Genomic DNA, 24,837 nt, shown 5'->3' on the forward strand with positions numbered 1-24,837 from the left:
TTCCGCAAAATAAGATTTATTTTTCTTGTCATGTCACAATATATCAGTCAGTGAAGCATTGACAGAGATTATTATATGTAACGGTAAATAATTTTACCATGTGTTTTAAATAAGCCTTGTCAAAAAGTTTTGGTGAGAAAACATCTACACTCTCATAGCAACAACAAGATGGCGGTGCCCTGTGGGGGCCAAGGCAGCTCCATGAAGAACACTTGAGGTACATTTTTGTCCTGCAACGGGCCTCGGTGAGCTTGGATCCTTGTATCCATCTACAGCACTTTCTTAAGAAAGAAACATGGTGACACACAGCAGATAAGACCCATCTCTCTTACTCCCTTTCCAGCCAGTCAGTGCAGCAGGCTTACGATTAACGACTAATAGAGACACAAGGTAGCGGATTTCTGTTGCTTTGCCATGACGTTTGGAAAGAAGAACATGATAAATGCTTCTCATTAGAAACAAATTAAAATTGAAGAGTTCAGATGCAAAACCCCCTAAGTGCCATTTCAGAAAATAATCTTAATTCATTTTTATTTAATACAAAGCTATCAAAATTGCATTTTTTTTTATTTTATTTATGTAATATAACTATTTATATGTATTATCAAGTACATGATTGTAAACCAAACCAACAACGGGGTTCTCTAAAAATATAGAAGTGCCGATCTTCAGAAATGGAGTCAGGGGGTTTTGCATCTGAACTCTTCAATTGCTGCACATAATGAGGAAATAGTTTAAAGCATTTTCTTTCTTTTCTTTTTATGGAATGAAAAATTTAATGACTGCTCACAGAGGTGATTTCACTGGTGAAGCATTAGGATGAAAAACACTATTCCATAAACCAGACAAAATGAGGGTGTGTCACTTCAGGATCAGTGCCCTCATTCATCTTGAAGATGAACCATTTGGATCATCTACATTTCATTGATCTTTAATTTCCTTGTTGATGGATTGGTCTGAAAGGTTTAACCATTTTGATTCTCTTTCTAAGGTGAAATTGTTGCAGTCTGTTCATGTCTTCATTTTGAAACTCCCATTACAGTCCATATTCTTATATTTTTTCACACATTTTTTACTAATTCTTTCTCTTTCCATAGATTGATTTTTATCATTATAAATACGTTAAAAAAATCTATACTAAAATGCATACTCAATACATGTTTGCATCATGATCACTGTGTATGAAAATGTTCTTTTTTACATTTTGAAGAGAGGAGAATCTGACAAATTTCCATTGAGGACCTTCATAAGAATGGCCCAGTGAATGGAATTAGAGAGAGAGAGAGAGAGAGAGAGAGAGAGAGAGAGAGAGAGAGAGAGAGAGAGAGAGAGAGAGAGAGAGAGAGAGGAAGAGAAAGAGAGAGAGAGAGATTAGGATAGGTGTTTGCTGTGCGTAATACGTGCGTATGTGTCTGTCTCTGTGCATGTGGGCTGGAGAGAATAAGGCTTCTGTTCTGTTTCAGGTTGACTTCTCTCCCCTGTCCAATTTTATTCATCACAGTCCACTATTGTCACCCACTCCCTCTCTGCAGAAAAAAAAAATCTGAATCCCATTGCAACCCAAACATGACGACACACACACACATGCACCCACACACACAGGCACGCACACGCACACACTTACACACACACACACACACACACACACACACACACACACACACACACACACACACACACACACACACACACACACACACACACACACACACACACACACACATACAAAAGGCACCTCAGGGTAATGGAATCCTCTCATCCAACAGCGACGAGGGGCGACAGTGTTGATTTCCCATGGCAAATACCCTTTCCAATTACCAGCTGAGGGAGTGTGGCCAGCCCACCAGAGGCAGACGCACAGCAGACAGCAGACACCAGTGTGGCCGGCCGGCAGACCGTCGCACAAATCCCGTCTGTCTCCTGTCTCTTTTAAGTGGAGCTGTTTGCGAAGACGTAGATAGCGGAGGCGCGTGCCCACCCAACAAACCAAGGCAAGAAGCGGTGAGGATGCTGCTGGAAGGGTGCTGTGTGTGTGTGTGTGTGTGTGTGTGTGTGCGTGTGTGTGTGTGTGTGTGTGTGTGTGTGTGTGTGTGTGTGTGTGTGTGTGTGTGTGCGTGTGTGCACGGGTGCACGGGTGCGTGTTTGTGGATGAGTGCGCATACCTGTGTTATGCATGTGTGTGTGAGTGTTGTCAGCTTACACCTCCTGTGTGCTTATGCATGGGTATTTGTTGCCTGTTATGTGAGTGTGTGTGTGCACACGTGTGCATGCGAGTGTGTGTGTGCACACACGGGCGTATGTGTACTGTCAGATCCCTGTTATCTGGGACGAGGAGACAGGACCCATGCACTGCAGAGAGCGGGAGAGCAGAGCCCTGATTGTGATAGATAGGAGGCTGAGGAGGACATCATTCAACCTGCCTTCTTCACTTACCAGCCCAATATTATAATTATGGTCATCATACTGCAATATCTTATTGTATGCTTGTGTAATTTTAAGCTGTAATACAAAGGCAAAATGCAGTATAGCCTATAAAATTGCCAAATTGTGGAAAAAATTAATAAAAAATATATGGGTGTGTTCAACTCACTTTAATCTATGTAATTACAAATTTTGGTGTTAAATAGGCCTATGAGTAAAAAGTTGTGTAAAGAAAACACAAAAAGCTGTTTTTCTCAGTTTGGGGTTTTTGCACTTACTGCTCTTTGCCTTTGTAGGGCAGCATGCACTGCAGAGAGCGGGAGAGCAGAGCCCTGATTGTGATAGATAGGAGGCTGAGGAGGACATCATTCAACCTGCCTTCTTCACTTACCAGCCCAATATGTCTTGTCAGGACACACCAGTGCAAACTACAGTACCAATAGAGTGGGATCAAGTGATGAATTTTGGACATTTGAATAAGTATGAATTATTTTGAATTGAGTTATTAATTACTGCTGTTAAGAGCGAAAAGTTTGATGTCTTCATTGGCAGTGAACTGGCCTAAAACCACGATGCATGTTAATGTGCAACAATTATTGCTTACCGGTGACCACAAAGGGCTTCAAAGCCTAGAGCAAGGAATTGGAAGCTTGGAGGTTGCACAGGTTTTTGATTACTGTTATGAACTTCCCTCGTGTCCCAAAATGAAAACTCCTATCAACATGTTTCACTTCTTATTCAATTCAACTGCTATCACTTCAAGCATTCCTTGTCCTCCTTGTATTCTGTCCAAAACCCCACATTCCATACTCCCTTCAGATGCCTTGGGAACAGGTTTTCAATGTGTAAATTGTATGAAGTTTCTTTGTGACAAAGGGAAAAAAACACGAGGGAGACAAACCTCCATTTTCACGTTGCCTCTGTTCCTTTTAGTTTGCAAAGAAAACGATTTGATTCATGCAAAAAAATGATTTGATTGGACACACAATCACACAATGCACGCTTCCTGCTATTGCAGACTGGCATCATAAAAAGGTGTGCTATTCCGTGGCAATAGTGCATTCTAAGGTGAGTACTTCTCCCGTAGCTACTGCAAATATCTGTTGCTAAATGCTAAGCAGTGACCAAAACTATGCCTGACCCTGATAGTAAAGCTACGTTTCTGCTGCATCAGTTTTGCCAACAACAGCGGAACAAGGAAAATGGTGAAATTGTGCACAAAGCCAAAACCACCCCTAACCCCAACCTGTCACAGGGCGTGGTAGGGCACAAGATAGCATGCAAAGTCGAGGTGCACACATGCCATAGACACTTCAGGTTGACGTGTTATTCAAACACAATGGCGTGATGCCACGTTGTCTTTAATGGCTGAGTGCACCATTAAGCAAGGACGTATCCACCCAGACACCCCTGCTTAGTCTGTAATATATATGAACGGAACTGAAGGAGCCACATGGGAGGTAAGCTCGGATGTATATCACGGTGCTTTTATTTTGCAGCTGCTGCAACTGTGTGAACACCGCAATACGTTTGTAAAATGTCAAACAGGATATCATCAGTAATCCCCCTGCACCTTTACTCAGACAGGATCTTTGGATGCACACTGTGACAAATATGTGTGCATGCGCGCACACACAAATACAAATGCTCACACATGCTTGTGCACACACGCACTCAGACACACAGACACAGACACACGCACACGCACACACACACAAACACACACACGCACACACCTTGACGTGTGATGTGCAGGCAATGCCACAGCTGTAAGAGGAACTTGTGAAGTTTGTGAAGTTTGCTCTGTGCCGTGTCAAACAAGGCATGATGGAAACTATTCTATGTTTACATTAGTGCTCTTGTCTCCATTGCACCTTCAAGAGGGCCCATCAAAACACATTTCCAGCGTGGAGAGAGAGAGAGAGAGGGAGAGAGAGAGAGAGAGAGAGAGAGAGAGAGAGAGAGAGAGAGAGAGAGAGGAGGGAGAGAGGAGAGAGAGAGAGAGAGGGAGAGAGAGAGAGAGAGAGAGAGAGAGAGAGGGAGATGTTTGGAAACATGGCTCTTATCCAATAAGAGGACACTGGTTGGGGAGATGGACGAGTGTTTGATAGGGCAGTTTATCTAAATGATGAGCAAAGATCCAAACAAGGATGAGAGGGGAGGAAGAGGGGAAGAGTTGTGGTGCAGGGTGCCATCAGTGCGAGAGATGTGGAATAAATAAATGTGTGTATAGATGGAGAGACAGGGGAGAGGGATGGGGAAGATGAGGCTAGATATCTCTTAGGGGCAGGCCTGGACTAGCTATCTGGCATGCAGGGCATGCCCTGGTGGGCTGATAGTGCTGTTGGGTTTATTGCATGTATTTCTTAGAGACCACCCCACAGTTTATTTATTTATTTATATATATTTCTTTTTTTATTGGGGAGGGGGGTCAGCTATATTCCGACAGGACAGTGCAAAATGGGACAGGAAACGAGTGGGAGAGAGAGATGAGGGGGGTAGGGGAAACCTCGGGACGGGAATCGAACCCGGGTCCCTGGCGTAAGGGCCAAAACATACCAAGGCGGAACGGAACGGTCCCGGTACCGACGCGGATTTTCTGCTTGATTTTGGCCGGCGTGTTTTTCTCTGCCTTGCACACTGACAGCGTCGGCGTGCGTGGCCAGTCCTATTCAAAACCCTCCACACAGCCAAAGCTAGCATGCTACTTTGCCATTCATTTGAATGAGACACCGCCGGTCGCCGGCGTGAAAAATACGCTCGAGTTCTATTTTCCAAATGCAGCGCGGCGCGGAGCTGGCTCCCGCGCTGCTGACGCTCGACTACCGCCGGTTGGTGTGTAAGGACAGATAGGTTTCAATGTATTTTCACTGACGCCGGTAAAAAACGTGGCCGTTCCGCGACGCTTTACCGCCTTGGTGTGTAAGACCCCTGACAGTGCAGTGCCCTACAATTTGAGCCAAGGCAGAGCCACAGCCCCACAATTTCAGGCGGGCCAAGCAAAAACGCCCAGGGTTGTGTTTCCCAAAAACCCATTAGTACTCAAGCCGAAGTAGAACTTTAGTATGAGGGGATACAATATACCACATCACTAAAAGTTTATGCATACAATCATTTTATAGGTCTACATACAATATTTTTTTCTCACACATGCAAATAAAATGGTTGCGCCAAGTGCATGTGTGAGGTAAAATAGTGTATGTATAAACTTTTAGTGATGATGTGAGACCTATTTCTGATATATTGCATAGGCGGCCTCTCATACTTAAGTACTACTTAGGCTTAAGTACAACTTAAGAGTTTTTGGGAAACGCAACCCAGGCCTTTTTGTAGGTCCCTGCAGGCCAGCTCTGCTTCGAGGAAGAGTTGTCTGGTGGTGGTTATACTGTATGCTTCTCAGCAGGGCTGGGCTGGGGGAGAAATATGGCCTGGGCACTTTTGGCATAAAAGTGTCCTTATAATTAATGGTGCAGAACTGACTCACCGGTGGGCCCCGCACCCTTGTGGGCACCTATTTTCAGAAATGTAAATATTACATTTACATTTCTGAAAATAGGGGCCAACAAGGTGCAGGGCCCACCAGGAAATGCCCGGTATGCCGGATGACCAGTCCAGCCCTGCTTCTCAGCAAAGCTCAATACTGCTCTCAATCCGATCTGGAGAGACCTCGCTCAATCCATTAAGTGCATGCCTTGTCAGCATTATGTCCTAAGCATGTTTTGCCTCTGTGCTCTTGTATTGCAATAGAATTACGGGATGAATTGTGCACTTTGACCTCACTCCTGAATATCCTTTGAAATTGAAATTGAAATGAAGCATGCTGTGTGATATACATGTAAAAAAAAAGCAACACAATCAATGTCCCCCAACATAGAGCCTTTTACAGAAAGTAGTGTTTATCCTGAGCACTTGTGAAAGCACTTGGCAGAGAAACATCAGAACACAGGAGATGAAATGATTTTGTACCCTGCCTTTTAAAATTCTAGAACGCTCCTGAGCATTCCATTCCGACAGCCCAGGGGCAAAGCAACTGACATATTGAAAGGAAATGGAATTTGTTTTCATTCTGCGCCCTGTCTTTCTTTCTATCTGTCATTTTGCCTCATTCTGTAAGCTGCTGTTTGATATTATTTGTGACATTGTTTGACTGAATAACAATGATACAGATACATGAGAGAGAGAGGGGGGAGTGAGTGATAGAGAGAGAGACAGAGAGAGAGAGAGAGAGAGAGAGAGAGAGAGAGAGAGAGAGAGAGAGAGAGAGAGAGAGAGAGAGAGCTGAGTAGCGAGCAACATTGAGAGTGTACATTCAAAAGAAAAATAAGAACGACAGAGGGACGGAGAGAAAGAGACAGGGCAAAAGAAAAGAGAAGAAAAGTCAGAGAATGAATGGCAGGCCACAATGAAACAAATTCTCTTTCTTTCATACAGCAGGGTGGGTGGTGCCTTTATCTCCGGGCAGGGTGCCTTTGTCCCCTTTAGTCTTCTTCTCTTTCGTCTTCTTCATCTCTCTCTTCTTCGTCTGCTCCTCTCTGAGTCTTAATAAAGTCAGTCAGAAGCCGGGGTCGGGGGTCTGGGAGGCCCCACGCACAAAGACAGCCATAAATCAGGCTGAGGAGTAGGAGCTACATGACAGCTCTCCAGAGCAGAGTTTCACCGAGACACACAAGTGTCTACACACACACACACACACACACGCTCACGCACGCACACGCACGCACGCACACACGCACACAAACACCAAAAATAATACATACGCATACACTATCATGTACAGACACACACACACACACACACACACACACACACACACACACACACACACACACACACACACACACACACACACACACACACCAAAAAGAATACATACGCATACACTGTCATGTAGACACACACACACACACACACACACACACACACACACACACACACACACACACACACACACACACACACACACACACACACACACACACACACTCATCTATACAGAAGTACACACAGACACACACACACACACACACATACACACAGACACAGATAAAAAACAAACAAACTTCTGTCCATGGTTTGAATACAAAAAGGATAGAATGAGCACACAGCAGTATTGCAGCTGATGGACCAAACAGATGAAAACGGAGAAGAAATGGCAGTAGGTTGGGAGGTGGGGGGATAACATGATAAGTTACAAAAGTTACCTACTAAATTGATGATGTCACAAATCGCATACCCCCACTTTAAAAATCCCCCTACACTTCCACAAGCACACACACACACACGTGAGTGATTCTACGATTTCCCTACGCTTTTGGCAAAAGCAAAATGTCAATTATCAGTATTTTTTTTCAACTAAATGACCTAGATGTTTACATAGTGTATATATTTAAGTTTCCAAACAAACAAATTGCCAAGCTTAATCTTAAATCATTTGATAAATACTCTAATGAAAGCGAACATTTGCTTAATTATTTTGTCAACAGTGTTATGGACCAATACTATGTCATTTCAAACATATATAAAAATACTACAGAGTTGAAACAATATATGTTTGAAAGTGCTTATGTCCCTTAGCAGTAATGTTGTCATTAATCTGTGCAACTGATATAGAAAATGTGATTGTTGAGCTTCATAAGTAGGATTTTATGAGTCAGTGTGATACAGACTGACACATTTTTCATCATAAATCCCTGTAACGTCTGATTTGAATATAGTCACCCTCCTTACATAAGACCTCCTTCTCCAGAGATAATCCCTAGTGTATGTTCATAGGATTTTTCCAACACATAAGGGATCAATAGCACAAAAACACTTTCAAAACAGTCAACGGTGTAACTCAACTGTGTTACGGTCAACAGTGCAGGGGAACAAGTCTGCACTTTTTTAGGAGAAAAAAACAGAGCAGACAAACCCATCTCCCTAGAACACAAATTATTTTGTTTGTTGGCTGTCAATATGGATATAAATTGGCAAAAACATACTCCTCCTCAACTGTCATCAGTGTTGCCAGATTGGGCTGGTTCCCGCCCAATTGGGCTGCTTAGGATGGCCGTGTGCGGGTAAAAATGGCATCTATCAGAAAAACCTTCCCACTGCCATATAAATCAATAGAATTGGGCGGGTTTTTAGGGCGGATTTTGATTATTTTTTGGGCTGGAAATCATCAGCCTCATCTGGCAACCCTGACTGTCATACTTAATTGTAACACCATTGACGGTAACACCGTTGACATTTCAGCCATTTTTATGGTGTTGTGCTAACTGAGGACCTCAGAAGTTCCACCACAACACCTTAATCAATTCATGTATCTGTATGCTTTATCTGTGTTTTTCTACATGTGACTTCTAATTCAGATTCTTATGAATATGTTGATAACACTGTTGACAGGCAATTTTCCCGCTATGAGAACATGAAAAAGAATGGATTAAATTATGGAAGGATGAAGCTCAAAATTTACCAAAAAGTCTTCCCGTATCCTGCCAAAGAGGTTATGACATCACGTGATGTTATTCATATGGCCTAAGACCAAACCATTACTGATTTATGGAGGAGGTTTCAGACCGTGACACGGTTAACACAGTTTTCGTGGACACACACAAAATGGCAAATTTCATGTATAATGGAAAGGACAGTGGTCTTTCTGACAGTTTTGTCATATTGTGATGATTACTGTGAATCAACATTTGCAACCGTCTTGGGCAAAACAAGTTTCTTTACATGCTAATATGAAGACTGAATCTGACATTTGGAATGCCCAAAACCAGTATTAAATATTCATTCTTGCTGAGGGAAATAATGCTATGTCTACACTTTCTGTATTATATGAAAGATAAATGTTTTCTAATGTCCAAAACATCATTGGATGCAGTTAATAGTTAATGGAATTGCCAAATAAAATCCACGGACTTAAAAGTGTAGGCGAATTAGAGAATCACTCACAAGCACACACACACACACACACATTTTGTGTGAGTGTGAGAGAGAGAGAGAGAGAGAGCGAGAGAGAGAGAGAGAGAGAGAGAGAGAGAGAGAGAGAGAAAGAGAAAGACAACGAGAGAGTGAGAGTGAGAGAATTCACACACCCAGGGTGTTGGCTTTCAAAAACATTTACAGTAAGAACTGGAGAGTCGCAAATGGGCATAAATCCAAACAAGTCTTATTGACACCGAAACAGACAGTCAGTACATTCTACCATCTTGCACAGCCTACTGCCAGAGCGCAGTAACACGACAACAGTTCATAGCAGGCACTTGTAGTACACGTCACAGGAAATGCGTCCAGCAGCACTCATGTTAAGAAAGTAGATGCTCCAGTACATTGCCACAAATGCAAAGACGAGTCACAATCGAAACATTATAGCAAGGTATAGCTTACTTGGTACAGGTGAAAAGTACATTTCTGCAATGTTAACATAACACTTCCCACACAGCTGAATTGAACACCCACTGGCCTACAAAGTCCAGTAACTACAAATTTTGTCAAAATGGTCTCCATAACATGGACTGAAAATGGTCTCCATAACACATCTTTTATCTTGCACAAAGCCTTCAGGTCCAAATGTGTCCCGTTCCAGAGATAATGCTTTGTCAAATTCCCAGTAACTGCAATATCCAACCTGATGTATACCAAGGCTTTGCAGGCAGGTTTCTCAACTTCGATATTAGTGTAGTTACTGCACTTTGCGTTTGTAGAGTGGGCATATTGTTGATCATGCCCTATATGTGTTGAATTAACACAGCCAAATTAAGTTGGAAGCAAGGTGGCTTATTGTATTGTTGCTATTACATTAATCACCAATATGGACTCCCAAGTCATTCGCCAGGACAGTACTGTATGTCTAAAGCCACACAGTGCTCATTGTAGGAAACACATTTGTAGAATATACCCTATGTGATTTTTGTCTTTGACCAGACATTGTTAGTCTTGATTCACCTGTAGGCAGTGAAGGACAAAAGCCAGATGGGTCACTGAGGTTCCTCTTTCCTCATGCTCAGAGCCATATAGCCATACCTGTGAAATGAAAAAAGCTTTGATTTACAACACACGACATTGATATTCACAACTCATTTGGACACGTGAACCATTTGATGGTTACACATCAAATCCCTAAATCAAATATTCTATACCCAGTCCTTAAGCAATCCAGACACAGCACCCACCACTGTACCCTATAATGTACAATGACATTGACCCAGTCCATCCTTCACTTTGAGCCAGAGTCTGTGTGTGTGTGTGTGTGTGTGTGTGTGTGTGTGTGTGTGTGTGTGTGTGTGTGTGTGTGTGTGTGTGTGTGTGTGTGTGTGTGCGTGTGCGTGTGTTTGTGCTAGGGCTGGGTTCAAGAGATCGATCCGCAATCCGATATCGATTCACGTTCGAAAAATCTGATATCGATCCAAAACTTTGTTTATCGACCTTTTGCAGCAATCAATTGTGTCCTGTAGCTCTCTATACACACAAATGCTAGTAGCCTACACACGGGGCTGCTGTGTCAATAGTGTCAGTTTTTACTTAAAACCATTCATGGATTCATGGTCTGTATTTGCAACCGGCTTTTGGAAATGCCAGCAGTTGTGGCGTAGCTTTGTTCTTAATTCATTAGTCAAAATTATTATAACTAGAAGAACTTTGTCGGCATTGAATATGTACAGTAACGCACTATAATCGGTTCAAATACACTTCAGAGTAGTGTTCATGACTTGAAGAAACACGTCCTCTTGAAAATATGTGATTAAATATCATCAAACAATCATTACACGTGCGCACGCTGGTTTCATTTTTGAGACCTGAAAATGCCTTCGCTTCTACTTTTAACAGAGAAGACAAGTAAGCCTAACTTTGAGTTGAGATGGAGTGATAAGTTTGAAAGGGAGAAGAAAGTAGATGATTTGTAGGCTTTTGAAATGATTAGAAGTGATTATCTCCCCCTTGAACCACGAATACGAGAAAGGGAAGGGAGAGCGGAAGGGTGTCTTTCAAATTCAGGCAAACACATGTGCACTCAAACTTGTACGAAATTCCAAATTGAATGAATTGAAATTCACAGTAATGCCATAATATGAACACTAGGTGGTGGTGTTCTATGTACTCTCAATGGGTGGTGTAGATTAAATTCAAAGAAATTCAAGGTAATGACACCACCCAGTGTTCGTATTATGCCAACAACTTTGAATTTCAATTCATTCAATTCAGAATTTCGTACAAGCCTGAATGTGCACATCAGATGAGAGACTTGTAAATTAGGCCTATTCAGATTGAGGATATGTTACCTAATATAAATGTTACCAAGTTTCCAACCTCCCTCTATTAAGGTATTCCATGTTTATATGGCCTTCAGAGGCAGAGATTTAGGTTTTTATATGCAGTTCACAGTATAGGTCAACAGTTCTTAGAATTCTAGGAATAAATAGGTTAAAACGACAATCCAACAATACAGTAGTTCGATATCAAATCGAAACGGATCGAATCGAATCTTCGGATCGAAATCAAACCGATACAGGAAATGGAAATGGATCAATTTCCAGCCCTAGTTTGTGCGCTTGCGTGTGTGTGTGAATGTAACTATTTAAAAGTATCTACTTCTGTGTTTGTGTACCCATCTCCTATCTCCACCGTCCATCCCTTCAACAGGGCCCCATGCTGCTGACAGTAGTGTAGGTGAACTTGGACATGGATGCCCCAGTGGCAATGCCATCCTCATCCCCGAGCCCGCCCATGCCGCCCGCCCCTCCTCCCCCCCTCCGCGCTCTGTGCCTGCGGCAGGGCCGGCAGCAGCAGGAAAACGTGGTGTGCAGCGCCTTGCGGAAGCGCTTGTTCATGAAGCAGTAGATGAGCGGGTTGACGCAGGCCGAGGTGTAGCACAGCAGCTGGATGAAGGAGATGGGCGCCCCGGAGAGGGCGCGCGTGGCCGACTCCGCGTCGAAGGCCTTCCAGGTGTTGACGGAGTAGAGCGGCATCCAGCACAGGAAGAACATGGCCACGATCACGATGAGCATGCGGATCACGCGCTTCTTGGCCAGCAGTTTGGCCTCCGACGTGTTGCTGCGCACACGCTCCACCTTGGCGGCAGAGGCGGCCATGGAGGACGAAGTGGTGGCCGGGGTGAGGGCAGACATCTCCATGGAGTTGGGACGCTTAGAGACCTGGATGTAGCAGCCGTCGTCTTCGTCGCCGCTGGTGGCCATGGGCGCGGCGGTGCTGGTGGCGGAGGTGGAGGCTGCGGTTACACCATTTTTAACACCTGGGGAAGAGGCAATGAAGAGGAGATGGAAGCAAATGTTGGGTCAGAGTTTATTCCACAGGTCCCTAATACATTGCCATGTTTGTTGGAAAATCTTCCCCAAATTACTTCTACCATTCCTCCCCCACTTAACGTTGTCACCCCCGTGACAACATTATTAGCTAGAGTTTACCAAAGTATGTCAGAACGTCTGGCATTGTATACTTGCACTGTACCTTGAAGTTAGGGTTGGCGGAAAAGATGAAAGATTATGGTGTTTGTATCACTTGGTATGGCTTCAAGGTTCAGTGCGTTGGCAGTTTATTTACATTTTTTCCATTCTCAAATTTGATCTTTTTCCTGAGCATTTACCTAGTACCTAAAAAACCTTAAGTAAAAATTAAGTATTGGTCTGTCAAAAGTATTTTTTGCAGCCAAAGCTGTATATTACTGCAAATGCCTAGCCTGATAAACCAGTCTAAATGTGAGACCGGAGTAATTTAGTCTGGCCCCGGTGAACAATACCTCCGAAGATTGTTGATGAGAACAACCTGTTGTTTTTTCAAACGGTGCCGGCACTCTGACCAATCAGTGATCTTTGCCGTTGATGTGCTTTCCCAACGGTGTTGCGACGTTCGTCGTCACTCCCTCAAAACCCCGCCCGCTTTGATTCAAAACAAATCTCTGCGTTGTGATTAGTTTTGCCTGACTCAGGGCACAGCGTTCAAACGTTCTCAGATCCGAGGCCAGACCCACTCGCTAGCTTCGGCGTCCAGCGGGTGGCGCTGGCTTACCAGGCTAGTAAATGGCAGATTTATATGGAAAAGATCTAACATCATCCTTCATGTTTGAAACGTGTAAACTTCATAAATGTCATGATGAATACTTAAACGTTGATGGGGGTTGTAGATATTCATAAGAAAAAATATATTTGGGAATGGGAAGCATCATGTCTTGAAATGATCAACTAAAAAATGCATAATCTACCTTAAAAAGCAATTAGTGTTTTGGAAACTGTGTGGTATTTCCATTTCACTGAACTGACTAAGTAATTCTAAGGTCGATGGTGATTGAATAAATGCTTACACATCTCTAAGTTTTTAAGAGGATTATTTGCTTCACCGCAAATGAGCTGCCATGAGCCTTTCTGTATTTATTTTAATTTGGTTGATTTTTTTTAATGCCCACAGTGAAGGGAATCCCTTGACAACTGTACATTTCATCACGTTTCCAGCAGGTTGAATCCAAACGTGCTTGTTGTTGAAAGATGCCATAAGTCTCTTTCCAGCAGTGGCGTGCATGGACATTTAGGGGGGCAGGTGCTGAAGGTGGAGAGTGGGGGCATGTGGAACCTCCAGCTGCCTTACTGGGCTGTAGAGGACTATATCGGGCGTTATTGCCACATGCTTTAGATCATGACGCATCTGTAGATTATAATCATGTGAACATTGTGACAAAAAAAGTGTCAAAAAGGAACTTTCAAAAAGGGCATTTTTTCTCCAGTTGGGCAAAGGGGCAGGTGCCTTTGCACCACCTCGTCAAAGACACAGGATAACACTCCTAGAATCTCTGACCTCATCCCTATCTCTGCACACCTATGCTCCCCAACAACCAGACAAAAAAAAGGATATGTAAAAAAAGTATATATGATTTGCCATATATTTGTTCTAGCCAATTGACTGCTAATTGGAGCATACTATTAATCCAAGTAGATAAGTTAGTTAGTGAACTCTCCTGTGCTATGAACACAGGAAGAAGGATAGGCCCGTAGGCTACATGGCAGGACTTTGTCAAGTCTGACACACACACACACACACACACACACACACACACACACACACACACACACACACACACACACACACACACACACACACACACACACACACACACACACTTCCAAAACACGCACACACACACACTTCTATGTCAATATTCTCCATTTCAGTTACTTTATACTGCAGCAGATGGGCCTGTAAATATAAAGTCAAGTCAGTTTGTTTGCCTCTGCCTACCGTACAACCATAGACTGCACCTGTCTCTTCCCATTTTCTCACACACATGAAAATATGTGGTTGTAAATTGTGCTTTTCATGAACAGATAAGTTTGTGTTTTAAAATGTTATTCTTAAAAGCAATGTTTTTATCAACATCTTTTCCCAAGTCGATACAATTCTACGTGTATGTATATTTTGAAGACTGTAATAAGCTATTGAAAAAGGCATATTTTCCTCTTAATAGTCTGATGCGAACATACAATACATGTCAGTTCATATGTGTCTACCCACCGCTTGCGTCCGTCGAAAATATGTTTTCATAAACACAAATGGAAATTGTGTGGGTTTTTTTTCTTCTAAAAATGTCACCCATGATGAAACGGCAAATAGGCCTAATGGGAGATGAGTGACTCATAGGTGGCAGCAGCCTGATCTCCAAAAATTCCGTGCTCCTGGACACGGATGTTAAGGACACGAAATCCGTGTCCAGGAGCACGGATTTTGCCAAAATTCCGTGCTCCTGGACACGGAATTGTTTTCCGTGCTCCTGGACACGGAATTGTTTTCTTGTGCTTTCTATGGGCTATTACCACAGCACTGTGTTAACTCTATCATTAGAAAATACATACCAAAGGCTAATCCTAAACAAAATAATGCTATAGCAATTTAAGTTGTGCCCTGACCAAAACATTCCCTAACCTTCACATGTCATTAAAGACATATTTTTCAGAAATACCTTTTCCAGTTGGTTGCTAGGCTATCAAACTCATATAATGAATGAAATAAAACTAGCTGTGCCCAGACCAAAACAATCCCTAACCCTAACCATTCAGTAAGAAATGTTTTTTTTTAGACAAAATATTTGAAAATTAGAAAAATCCTGAGAAAACACAAGACTGTGGAAATAGCCCATAGAAAGCACTTCAAACAATTCCGTGTCCAGGAGCATGGAAAACAATTCCGTGTCCAGGAGCACGGAATTTTGGCAAAATCCGTGCTCCTGGACACAGATTTTGTGTCCTTAACATCCGTGTCCAGGAGCACGGAATTTTTGGAGATCATGTTGGTGGCAGCCTGATGCTTTCAAATCACACACAGACATACATGCAGGGGCGGAGCTATAGGGGGGGGGGGGGGGGGTTGGCAAGCAGGGCATATGCCCAGGGGCCCAGGGCCGTTCTGTATGGGTGTTGGGGGCCTTATTGTGACCATGGAAGGCTTTATGGAGGGGCCCTATAGGTGGTTTGCCCTGGGGCCATGTGTGCATTTGTTCAGCCACTGCATACATGTGTATGTCACTGAGTGCCAAAGTGAACATCACAGAGTGCCCCAAATACGCATCTCACCAGGCAATCTCAACATGAACACAACCCTCAGAGACGAGTGGGCACTTAATATTGTCATAATGATACACATTCAAAAAATATAAATAAATAAATAAAATAAAACTTTGATTAAAAAAAACAGATAGCTATTAGTAGCTAGATTTGCAATTTCCGGGAATTGCATGATTCATTTCCAGATTGTGATTAAAGTCTGAGAGTTGAAGGGGCTCCCCTATCTCAAAATCATGAGAGGTCTATCTAATATAGAGATATAAATTAATGCGAGTGCAGCAATCAAATAGGTAATAGCCAATTAAAGATATTGTTTTCCAAGAATATCACTTTTGAACAAACTTACAAGTGTAGAGAACAGCAACGATGTCATCCCTTTTCTCTGTCTCTGTCTCTGTCTCTGTCTGTCACTCTCTCACGCGCACACACACACACACACACACACACACACACACACACACACACACACACACACACACACACACACACACACACACACACACACACACACACACACACACACACACACTCTCTCTCTATCTCAAACTTCTATGTCAATATTCTCCATTTCAGTTACTTTATAGCAGATGGGCCTGTATATATAAATGTGAACATGCTCTAATTCTGTCATTAACATGAGCATCAGGGCATGCTTTTGCTGGAGGATTTACTAGAGCTCATTGCAGCAGCACCACCCCCATCTCTCTCTCTCTCTCTCTCTCTCTCTCTCTCTCTCTCTCTCTCTCTCTCTCTCTCTCTCTCTCTCTCTCGACTAAACATAGCCAGGAGGAGGGGTTATTGTACAGTGACCTTACATCATTAAGCAAAAAAAAAAAAAAAACAGAAAACAAACAGAAGAAAAACAAGATGTAATAAAAAAAAAAGACCATGGACGCGTGCCAGAGTGCCAAATAGGACAGACGGTCAGAGGCAGTGAATGGTAGACGAGAAGAGACGAAACAGCCTCTCGATTAAACATGCCCAGAAGCTGTAGGAGGACGGGGGATGGGATTGGTGGACATGTGGTGGACATCTCTATAGATGACAGCACCAAATGGCCCAGTGACATCGAGGATTAAAAGAGCATTGGTGGTGACAAGATGAGAGCGCAAGCCTGACACACTGCATGGGTCACATCAAGAACAAAAAGGAGCAATGACGGCGGCGAGACACGAGTGACAGCTTACGTACCAATAAATGGAGTGCACGAGTGAAGCAATATGAGTGACAATTGTAACTACATATATAAATGTGTGATTATATGATGACGTGATGTATTGTAATTGTGTGATCCCTTTTCTCCTTTTCTTTTTTCTTTTATCTAAGAAATAATGTTTGTTCATTATTTTAAAGATTCTGGTCTTTCTTGACTCTATTTTCGACAGGACAGTGTGAGAGGGGGACAGGAAGTGAACTGGGCGGGAGACGGGGAGGGGTTGGCAAAGGACCCGGGCCGGGAATCGAACCCGGGTCAGCCGCATGGCAGGCAAGTGCCCCATCGGTTGGCCATAGCAGGGCCGAAGTTTGTTTATTTCTTTATCTGGCCTATTTCAATGAAGGTACCTGTCAAAACATGTCATTTAAGAAATTAACAAATGTTGTGTTTGTGTGGGATAAAAAATAACCTATTACATTATCAACAAAGACACCATACAAATTTCAGAAGATGCATTGTTCAAGGAACACCTGTAACAGCTTACCGCACTGGGACGATTTTTGCTCCGTCTCGAACTGAATGCCGCGGTAGAGCTCGCGGGATATCAGGCCATATGCAATGATCATGACCACGCCGGGGAAGAAGAACAGCACAGACAGCAGGAAGATGTACCTGATGGCACACACAGAGAAAGGATTATGATGAGAGAGTTTAATTTGAGCAGGTACATGCTAAAATATTGAGTAAACATGGCCCAGCCGTGGGCAGCTGGTAGGGTACTAATCTGCCAGTAAAAGACCAAAAATATAGATATATTGTGTAAACAAACACGAACGCATGCACGCACGCACTCATACACATCACACAAATACAAATACAAATACAAATACAAATACAAATACAAATACAAATACAAATACAAATACAAATACAAATACAAACACACACACAACCATACTGGAATATACTGTAAAGTGCTGAAACCGAGCAGATGAGGGAAGTGCACTGATGGAGTAGTTGATGCCACACACACACACACACACACACACACACACACACACACACACACACACACACACACACACACACACACACACACACACACACACACACACACACCGAGCATACACACACACACACACACACACACACACACACACACACACACACCGAGCATACACACACACACACGCACACACACACCCACACACACACACACACACACACACACACACACACACACACACACACACACACACACACACACACACACACACACACACACACATGGTGATATACAGTAAGAGACATGTAGGGTCATTGACAGGGGTCATCACTGGGCTGTGTGTAACATACACCAGCTGCCACCATACAGCACAGAGCTTAACCCTGCGGTGATCACCAATCGGAGAGGTTAAAGGTCAAGCTTACTGTAATACCCCACAGGCCAGCTTGGAAACTCTGGGCTCAACTCAGGACGCCAAGAGGGACAGACTCCTCACATCACAACACAAGCAAACCAGGAAAGTCTTGAAGACTATATGCGTACCGTGTAAGGAAATATTTTTTCACAGTTGGATACAGTCTGTAATGTCTTATAGTCAGGGTCAATTTTCCAAAAAGTTGACACCTGAAGGCAATTCATGTTAATTTCCGGCATACAACTGATTAAGGGGTATTCAAGGGTGCTGGATCCAAACCTGCCGTATGCCGGACGCAAAAATGTACCAAAATGCCTCAAACGGGCAAAATCCAATATGGCCGCCGCCACCATGTTAAAATCCTGCAATCACTTCGGACTAAACAAGGTATAAATTAGAAAAGGGCACTCATTTTTATGTTTTCAAATATGGGGAATCCCATCATGGCATCAGATTTAAGACAGGGTTCCCGCGGGTTATTAAAAATATTAAAAAGGCATTGAATTTAGTTATCCAGCATTAAGAGCATTAATAGCATTGAATTAGCTGTTAAAAGTCGGGAATTTTTTTCACTGCGGCATTTAATTTTCAAAAAACATTTCAGTGTGCAACCTAAAGGACGAAGTTTTTTTTTTCATAATGAAGATGACGCACAGAACGTCAATACCCATGATTCGTTGTAGAACGCTAAACACACTTAATCTAGAGTGCAGCGGCGTCATTTTTTGATGAGGTGAGGTGAAGAATGGGAAAGTGCCGGTTTAACCCCAAGTGGCTGCAGGATCCAAAATACTTTTGGGTAAAATCTGTGCCGAATGACCGCGAGGCGTGCTGCACACTATGCAAGAAAACGTTTACGCTGGGCTTTTTTCATAATGAAGATGACGCACAGAACGTCCATTCGTTGCACTGTAAACACGTGCACAAACCTTGAGTGCTGCAGCGACAACGGGAAGTGTAGCATTAACAATTATCTATCCTCGATGTAGCGCACAAGTATTTTTTCCACTAACCAGCAAAGTTTTATTTGTGCCGTCCAAGCACCAGTTGAACTCGAGAAGCAGGTTGTGATCAAAGCCACCCCCCCTTTATATTTATTTCATTGTGTTCATGCAAACAGTGGAGAACTGACGTTGTGGAATGTTACCGGTTTTCTTGGGGTATTCTTTTTAAGGCTATTGAACGTTGTGAAGCAAACTTAAGGAGCAATCAGAAATCCACCGCTGTCATTTGTAGCCATTTCAATTTCATGACAAAGCTGTGTTACAAACGCAATTAGGCTTGGCGAGACAGCCTATCGATTGGTCGCAACTAGTAGATGTATCACCAACGACCACCGACATTAATTAACACACTCTTGCCTAAAAGCGTTAGCAGAAAACAAGGCGACGTCATGCAACATTTAGCCTCTTTTTAAAATCTTGCATTGAATTTTTGAGGTGGCCAATAATAACCACAGACGCGTAACCGCGGTTAAATCACACACTGGTTAGGCTACAGTGCACTCCACACACCAACGCGTGGGCACGCTATACCTGTTGGTAGCAAACTTGACTCGTATCAAATCCCGCCTCTGAACTATTTCCCCTTGCTGTTCGGAAAAAAAGACGACTACTTAGTTGATCTTGTTTTAATCGATGCGCTGCTAAACCAGGAGACCTGACCCATCTATGAATAGGGGGGCTCACGGCGCATTTCCTTACTGAATCATGCTCAGATAATGCATACTTCCCAGAATTGCGCATGGTGAAAAATTGTAAACAAGCATGGACGCATGCATGGTCTTATCGGATAATCATTATTGTGGCCATTCGACTATGGCAGTGCTATTCTCAAATACCTGTAAAACACTACATTAAGGGGGATCATTACTTGCACAACTAGCCCTATGACCAATAACTTGTTGACTCAAAAAATGAGTGGGTTATTGTCAGTTTAACGCTCAAATTGTAAATGGTACATTTAAATGTAGGCAATTATGCTTTTTGAACGTCATTATAATGGAGTGAAGAAAAACGATCAGGCCTACTCNAATTTAGTCTGATAGGTTTACATTATATTGGCTAATACATGTTGAAAGACAGATAGGCCTACTGTATGAATATACTGTAGGTTACAGTACATGTGCAAATTATGATTAGGCCTATGATTGGTCTACTTCATCCTAGAAAATGTCAATAGCCTATAAAAAACAGCAAATGTTCCAATTCTTTCTGTGTTTGGCTGATCGGTGATCATCACAGCAAGTCGGTAATCTGCAATTAACAAATAAATAGTGCTTTTGAAGCAGCTTTTGAATTCAATTCTGGGGTTTGTTTAAGTAAATAAATCTGAGATGCTACAATGCAACTTTGCATGTATTTTAATTGTATTTTCCATAAATGTACATTCTTGTGCCAAACAGAGAGGTAATCTCTTAAGAAGTAATGAGGTTTGAATTTGATACGCGCTTTCTTAATTGAATTTCGTTCAATATTATTGAAATAATGGGTGCGATAAAAGTATTAAATTTTATGTGAACATGCATTAAAAAAGGTCTTAAAAGCATTGAATTTAGGTTTAACAATCCTGGGGGAACCCTGTAAGAGCAGATTGGAAGAAAATACTTATGTCATTGGCTGGGAACCATTTTAAAAGCAGAGAGCCTCATGTTGTCAGCGATATTTTAACATTTTTACTTATCTTTTAAGATCCACAGAAAATATTGCTCTTTGTCTCTGTGAACACAAATACTACAACAAACTGCACTGAACTGGAAAAAAAGAAGTTTGTGTCTACCTTTTCCCATTCTTTAGTTATGGGCACTAGAACGTAGGATGAGACCACAAAAAAACACTGATTTTGACCCCCCAAAAAACTACACTTGCCTAAACCCATATTTTTCCTTTGAGGACAAAGTGTCTTTACAAATCCGTTGTATGCCAACAATTGACATGATTTGTCTTCAGGACCTTAAATAAGCACCTTTTTAGAAATCCTGCCTAGACTACTGCATGAAAATGGAGTTTGGAACATTTTATCCGCCACAGTCCAAATTCGGCCTAACGGTTCTGGTAGTGACAGCCTTGTCAACACAAGCAAACCAGTTACGTTTCCCCACAACAAAGAAATAATACTCAATGCCCAAAAACAAAGCATCTATGAATGTATGGATGTATGAGTGTATGAACATGGGTATTGGAAGCAGAGTAAGACTGCTTTCTAACAGAAGCAAAGTACAGTCTCCACATCAAAAAGATTACACAACACCAATGTACACTTAGGCCTACCACATATCGTCGCTGTCCATCAGAAACCTCATATCTCCACTTTTTTTCTCTCCATGACTATATATGTATGATAAATCATTAATAAACAACTTTAATGTTGACATTATTCATTTAGAAAATATTGATTAATGAATTAATAAGTTAAAAAATGAAAAGTGGAGATACAAGATTTATGCTGGACAGCAACGATATGCAGCGGTCTGTGGGGAGTCAGGTTAGGGTCATGTCCCAACGTTACCCCATCTCTCTCTCCAACACAGGTCCTGTCTCGCTCTTCCACTATCCTATCATAATAAAGGCAAAAAGTCCATCAAATATATTAAAAAAGACATTATGTGCCCAAAGTCAAAAGAGGAGATTTGCTTCAGCAGCCCAGGCTATGTATTGTCTGTAATGAGAATTGTGTTTGAAATGTTTCAACATCACTGGAAAGGGATGAGGGTTAGGCTTAGTGACCAGCTCAGGACTTCCTTCATCACAACACAAGCAAACAAACAGGTTTTAAGCCTCTGTTTTAAAAACATTAAATATTCAAAGACACATTTGCAATGCTAGTAATATACAATATGTACTGTAGATCTTCATCATCATTTATAAGGTCAAGCTAATTACCCCACAGACTAGCATCGGGCAAAGGTCAGGACTCTCGGAATTATCAGCCTTCCCTTATCACAGCAAAAGCAAAGTCTCAGTATTAATATATATATAGTCTAAGGCAAAACAGGAGTTAGCTGAGATAAGTATATTGGAAACAGGTTAGTATCAGTGATGCAGGGGAGTTTTGGGATGGAATCGATCAGGATCTACAAACCCCTTTCATGTCTAACTAACACTCGCACAGCCACCACAAAACTGATGATGCATTGGTCAATATACTGTAAATTAATGTTGTCTGAACCAAAATGAAAAACTTGAAAAGACTTGATTTAAGAGTTTGACATAATGAACATGATGAACGTAATACATCTACTGTGGATAAATGTTTCTCAAAACCTCAAGAGCGCCTGACTCCACCATCTGAAGGATTTATGCAAATGTCCTTTTAATGTAAATGTAAAACATGAGCACCCGCACACACTCAAGTGCACACACACACACACACACACACACACACACACACACACACACACACATACGCACACACGCACCCACGCACGCACGCACGCACGCACGCACGCACGCACGCACGCACGCACGCATATGCAAACACACACACACACACACACACACACACACACACACACACACACACACACACACACACACACACACACACACACACACACACACACACACACACACACACACACACACACACCACCACCACCACCACCACCCTACCCATCAACTGAAACTATATACAAAAAAATGGCAATTATATGTATCTTTAATAAGATGGATATTCAAGGACAAATCCCAGAGCTTGAGGGAACTACACCATCCAGGATCTATCTGTGCCATACGTTCACATTACAGCAAGGATAACCAGGGCAGCCAACCGGAGGGGAAAAAGAGGTGAGTTGTCCCAGGCCCTGAGAGAGAGAGAGAGAGAGAGAGAGAGAGAGAGAGAGAGAGAGAGAGAGAGAGAGAGAGAGAGAGAGAGAGAGGGGGGGGGGGGCAAAATTGGGTCCTCATTACATTAAATGTACTGAGAGGCGGGCCTTTCAAATGACTTTGTTCCAGTCGCAGTCAAAGCTATCAGCGGCTCTGATGATAACCACAGGAGAGTCCGAGAGCGTTTGGGGAGAGCCGCCTAAGATCTTTGGCCGAAGCTGGTTCAGCACAGCTGCTGAGGGATGAACTTCAGGGAAGGACTGGGGCCGAAAACCAGCCCAGGCATTTTTTGGCATAGACCAACCCCTCACCCGTATCCCTGCTTACTCTACAATACCATGATTCGCTAATGTTAAGATAGGCCAATGGGTCGCCTCATCTAAATAGAGGACCGGTCCCAGTGTTTCCCATACATTGAGGAAACTATGGCGGCCCGCCATAGTTTAAATTTGGCCGCCATAGTTTCCGAAAATGTAAAAAAATAAATAAAAAAAATACGATTTCCGTTTTTGTTAAAAGCGATTGGAATTACGATTTCCTTCACATTTTCCTCCTGGAGTAAATACATCCTATAGAGAAAACCACAAGTGCTTGAAAGACAGAGGGATCAAAAGCCTAGTCAAGTTGTTGTAGTTAACTTGGGTTTGGGAGCAATAAAAAAACCTTCAGAGAAGGGACAGTTGGGTGGGATGAGTTTACTAACACTCCCCAGGCTTTGTTTTACAGTTGTAATGAGTTAGGTGACAGGCCTTCATTGACACGGCAGAGGAGACATCGGGCTGCATATAGAAATGAATGTGTAATGAATGTGAATATAAACATAAATGTGTGATATGTTGTTCAGCCTTTTTAATGGGAGGAATTTTGAAAAACTGGCCCTGTGACTAGCACCCCTCATGTAGAATGTGTACGCCTATGTGTGTGTGTGGAAAAGGCATAGCCTACCCTCTTAGACCCTTTTTGTCTATGCGTTAACAATTTCACAGTACTCTTAAATTCTTATCTCTGCTCCTATTTTGTTTTATAATTTTTTTCATTACATAGACCCCTGCATGAGGGACTAATGAAACTGTGTTGTAAACAGAAATGATTCACTGTACTGCATTTTTTTTTTAAATATAAATGATGATGTACTACTAATACCATGGGTAAAATGTTATGTAGCCTTATTTCTCAAAATATAAATGGCTGAAATGTAGGCCTAGGCCTATTTCTCCATGCGCCAATGTCATTCTGTACTCATTGTTTTGCCATTTTGCATTTACACTGCGTGAATACAACCCCCCCTGCCCCCCCGTCCAAAAAAAAATCCCGGCTGCCCCCATAGTTTCCAAAATTTCTGTGGGAAACACTGCGGTCCCTATGGAAAAAAAGTAAACACACATACAAACAAACAAAAAACAACAGCATCAGCCTCTGAGGATTGTCGGCCCACCGGGAAAATGCCCTGTATGCCAGATTACCAG

At 42.5% G+C, this 24,837-nt stretch overlaps 1 protein-coding gene across 1 annotated transcript in view; it reads right to left on the bottom strand.

Annotated features, from left to right (window-relative positions):
* Positions 1-12,041: 12,041 nt before the first annotated feature.
* The window catches only part of cckbrb (cholecystokinin B receptor b), a 39,276-nt gene continuing 26,480 nt past the window's right edge, over positions 12,042-24,837 (bottom strand). The window contains exons 4-5 of the mRNA XM_063214697.1: positions 17,672-17,799; positions 12,042-12,658 (exon numbers count right to left, since the gene is read on the bottom strand). Coding sequence (XP_063070767.1) covers positions 12,042-12,658; positions 17,672-17,799 — 745 coding nt within the window. The remainder of the gene's footprint in view (positions 12,659-17,671; positions 17,800-24,837) is intronic.

Source organism: Engraulis encrasicolus, chromosome 13 (genome assembly GCF_034702125.1).
Source record: "Engraulis encrasicolus isolate BLACKSEA-1 chromosome 13, IST_EnEncr_1.0, whole genome shotgun sequence".
Lineage (NCBI taxonomy): Eukaryota > Metazoa > Chordata > Actinopteri > Clupeiformes > Engraulidae > Engraulis > Engraulis encrasicolus.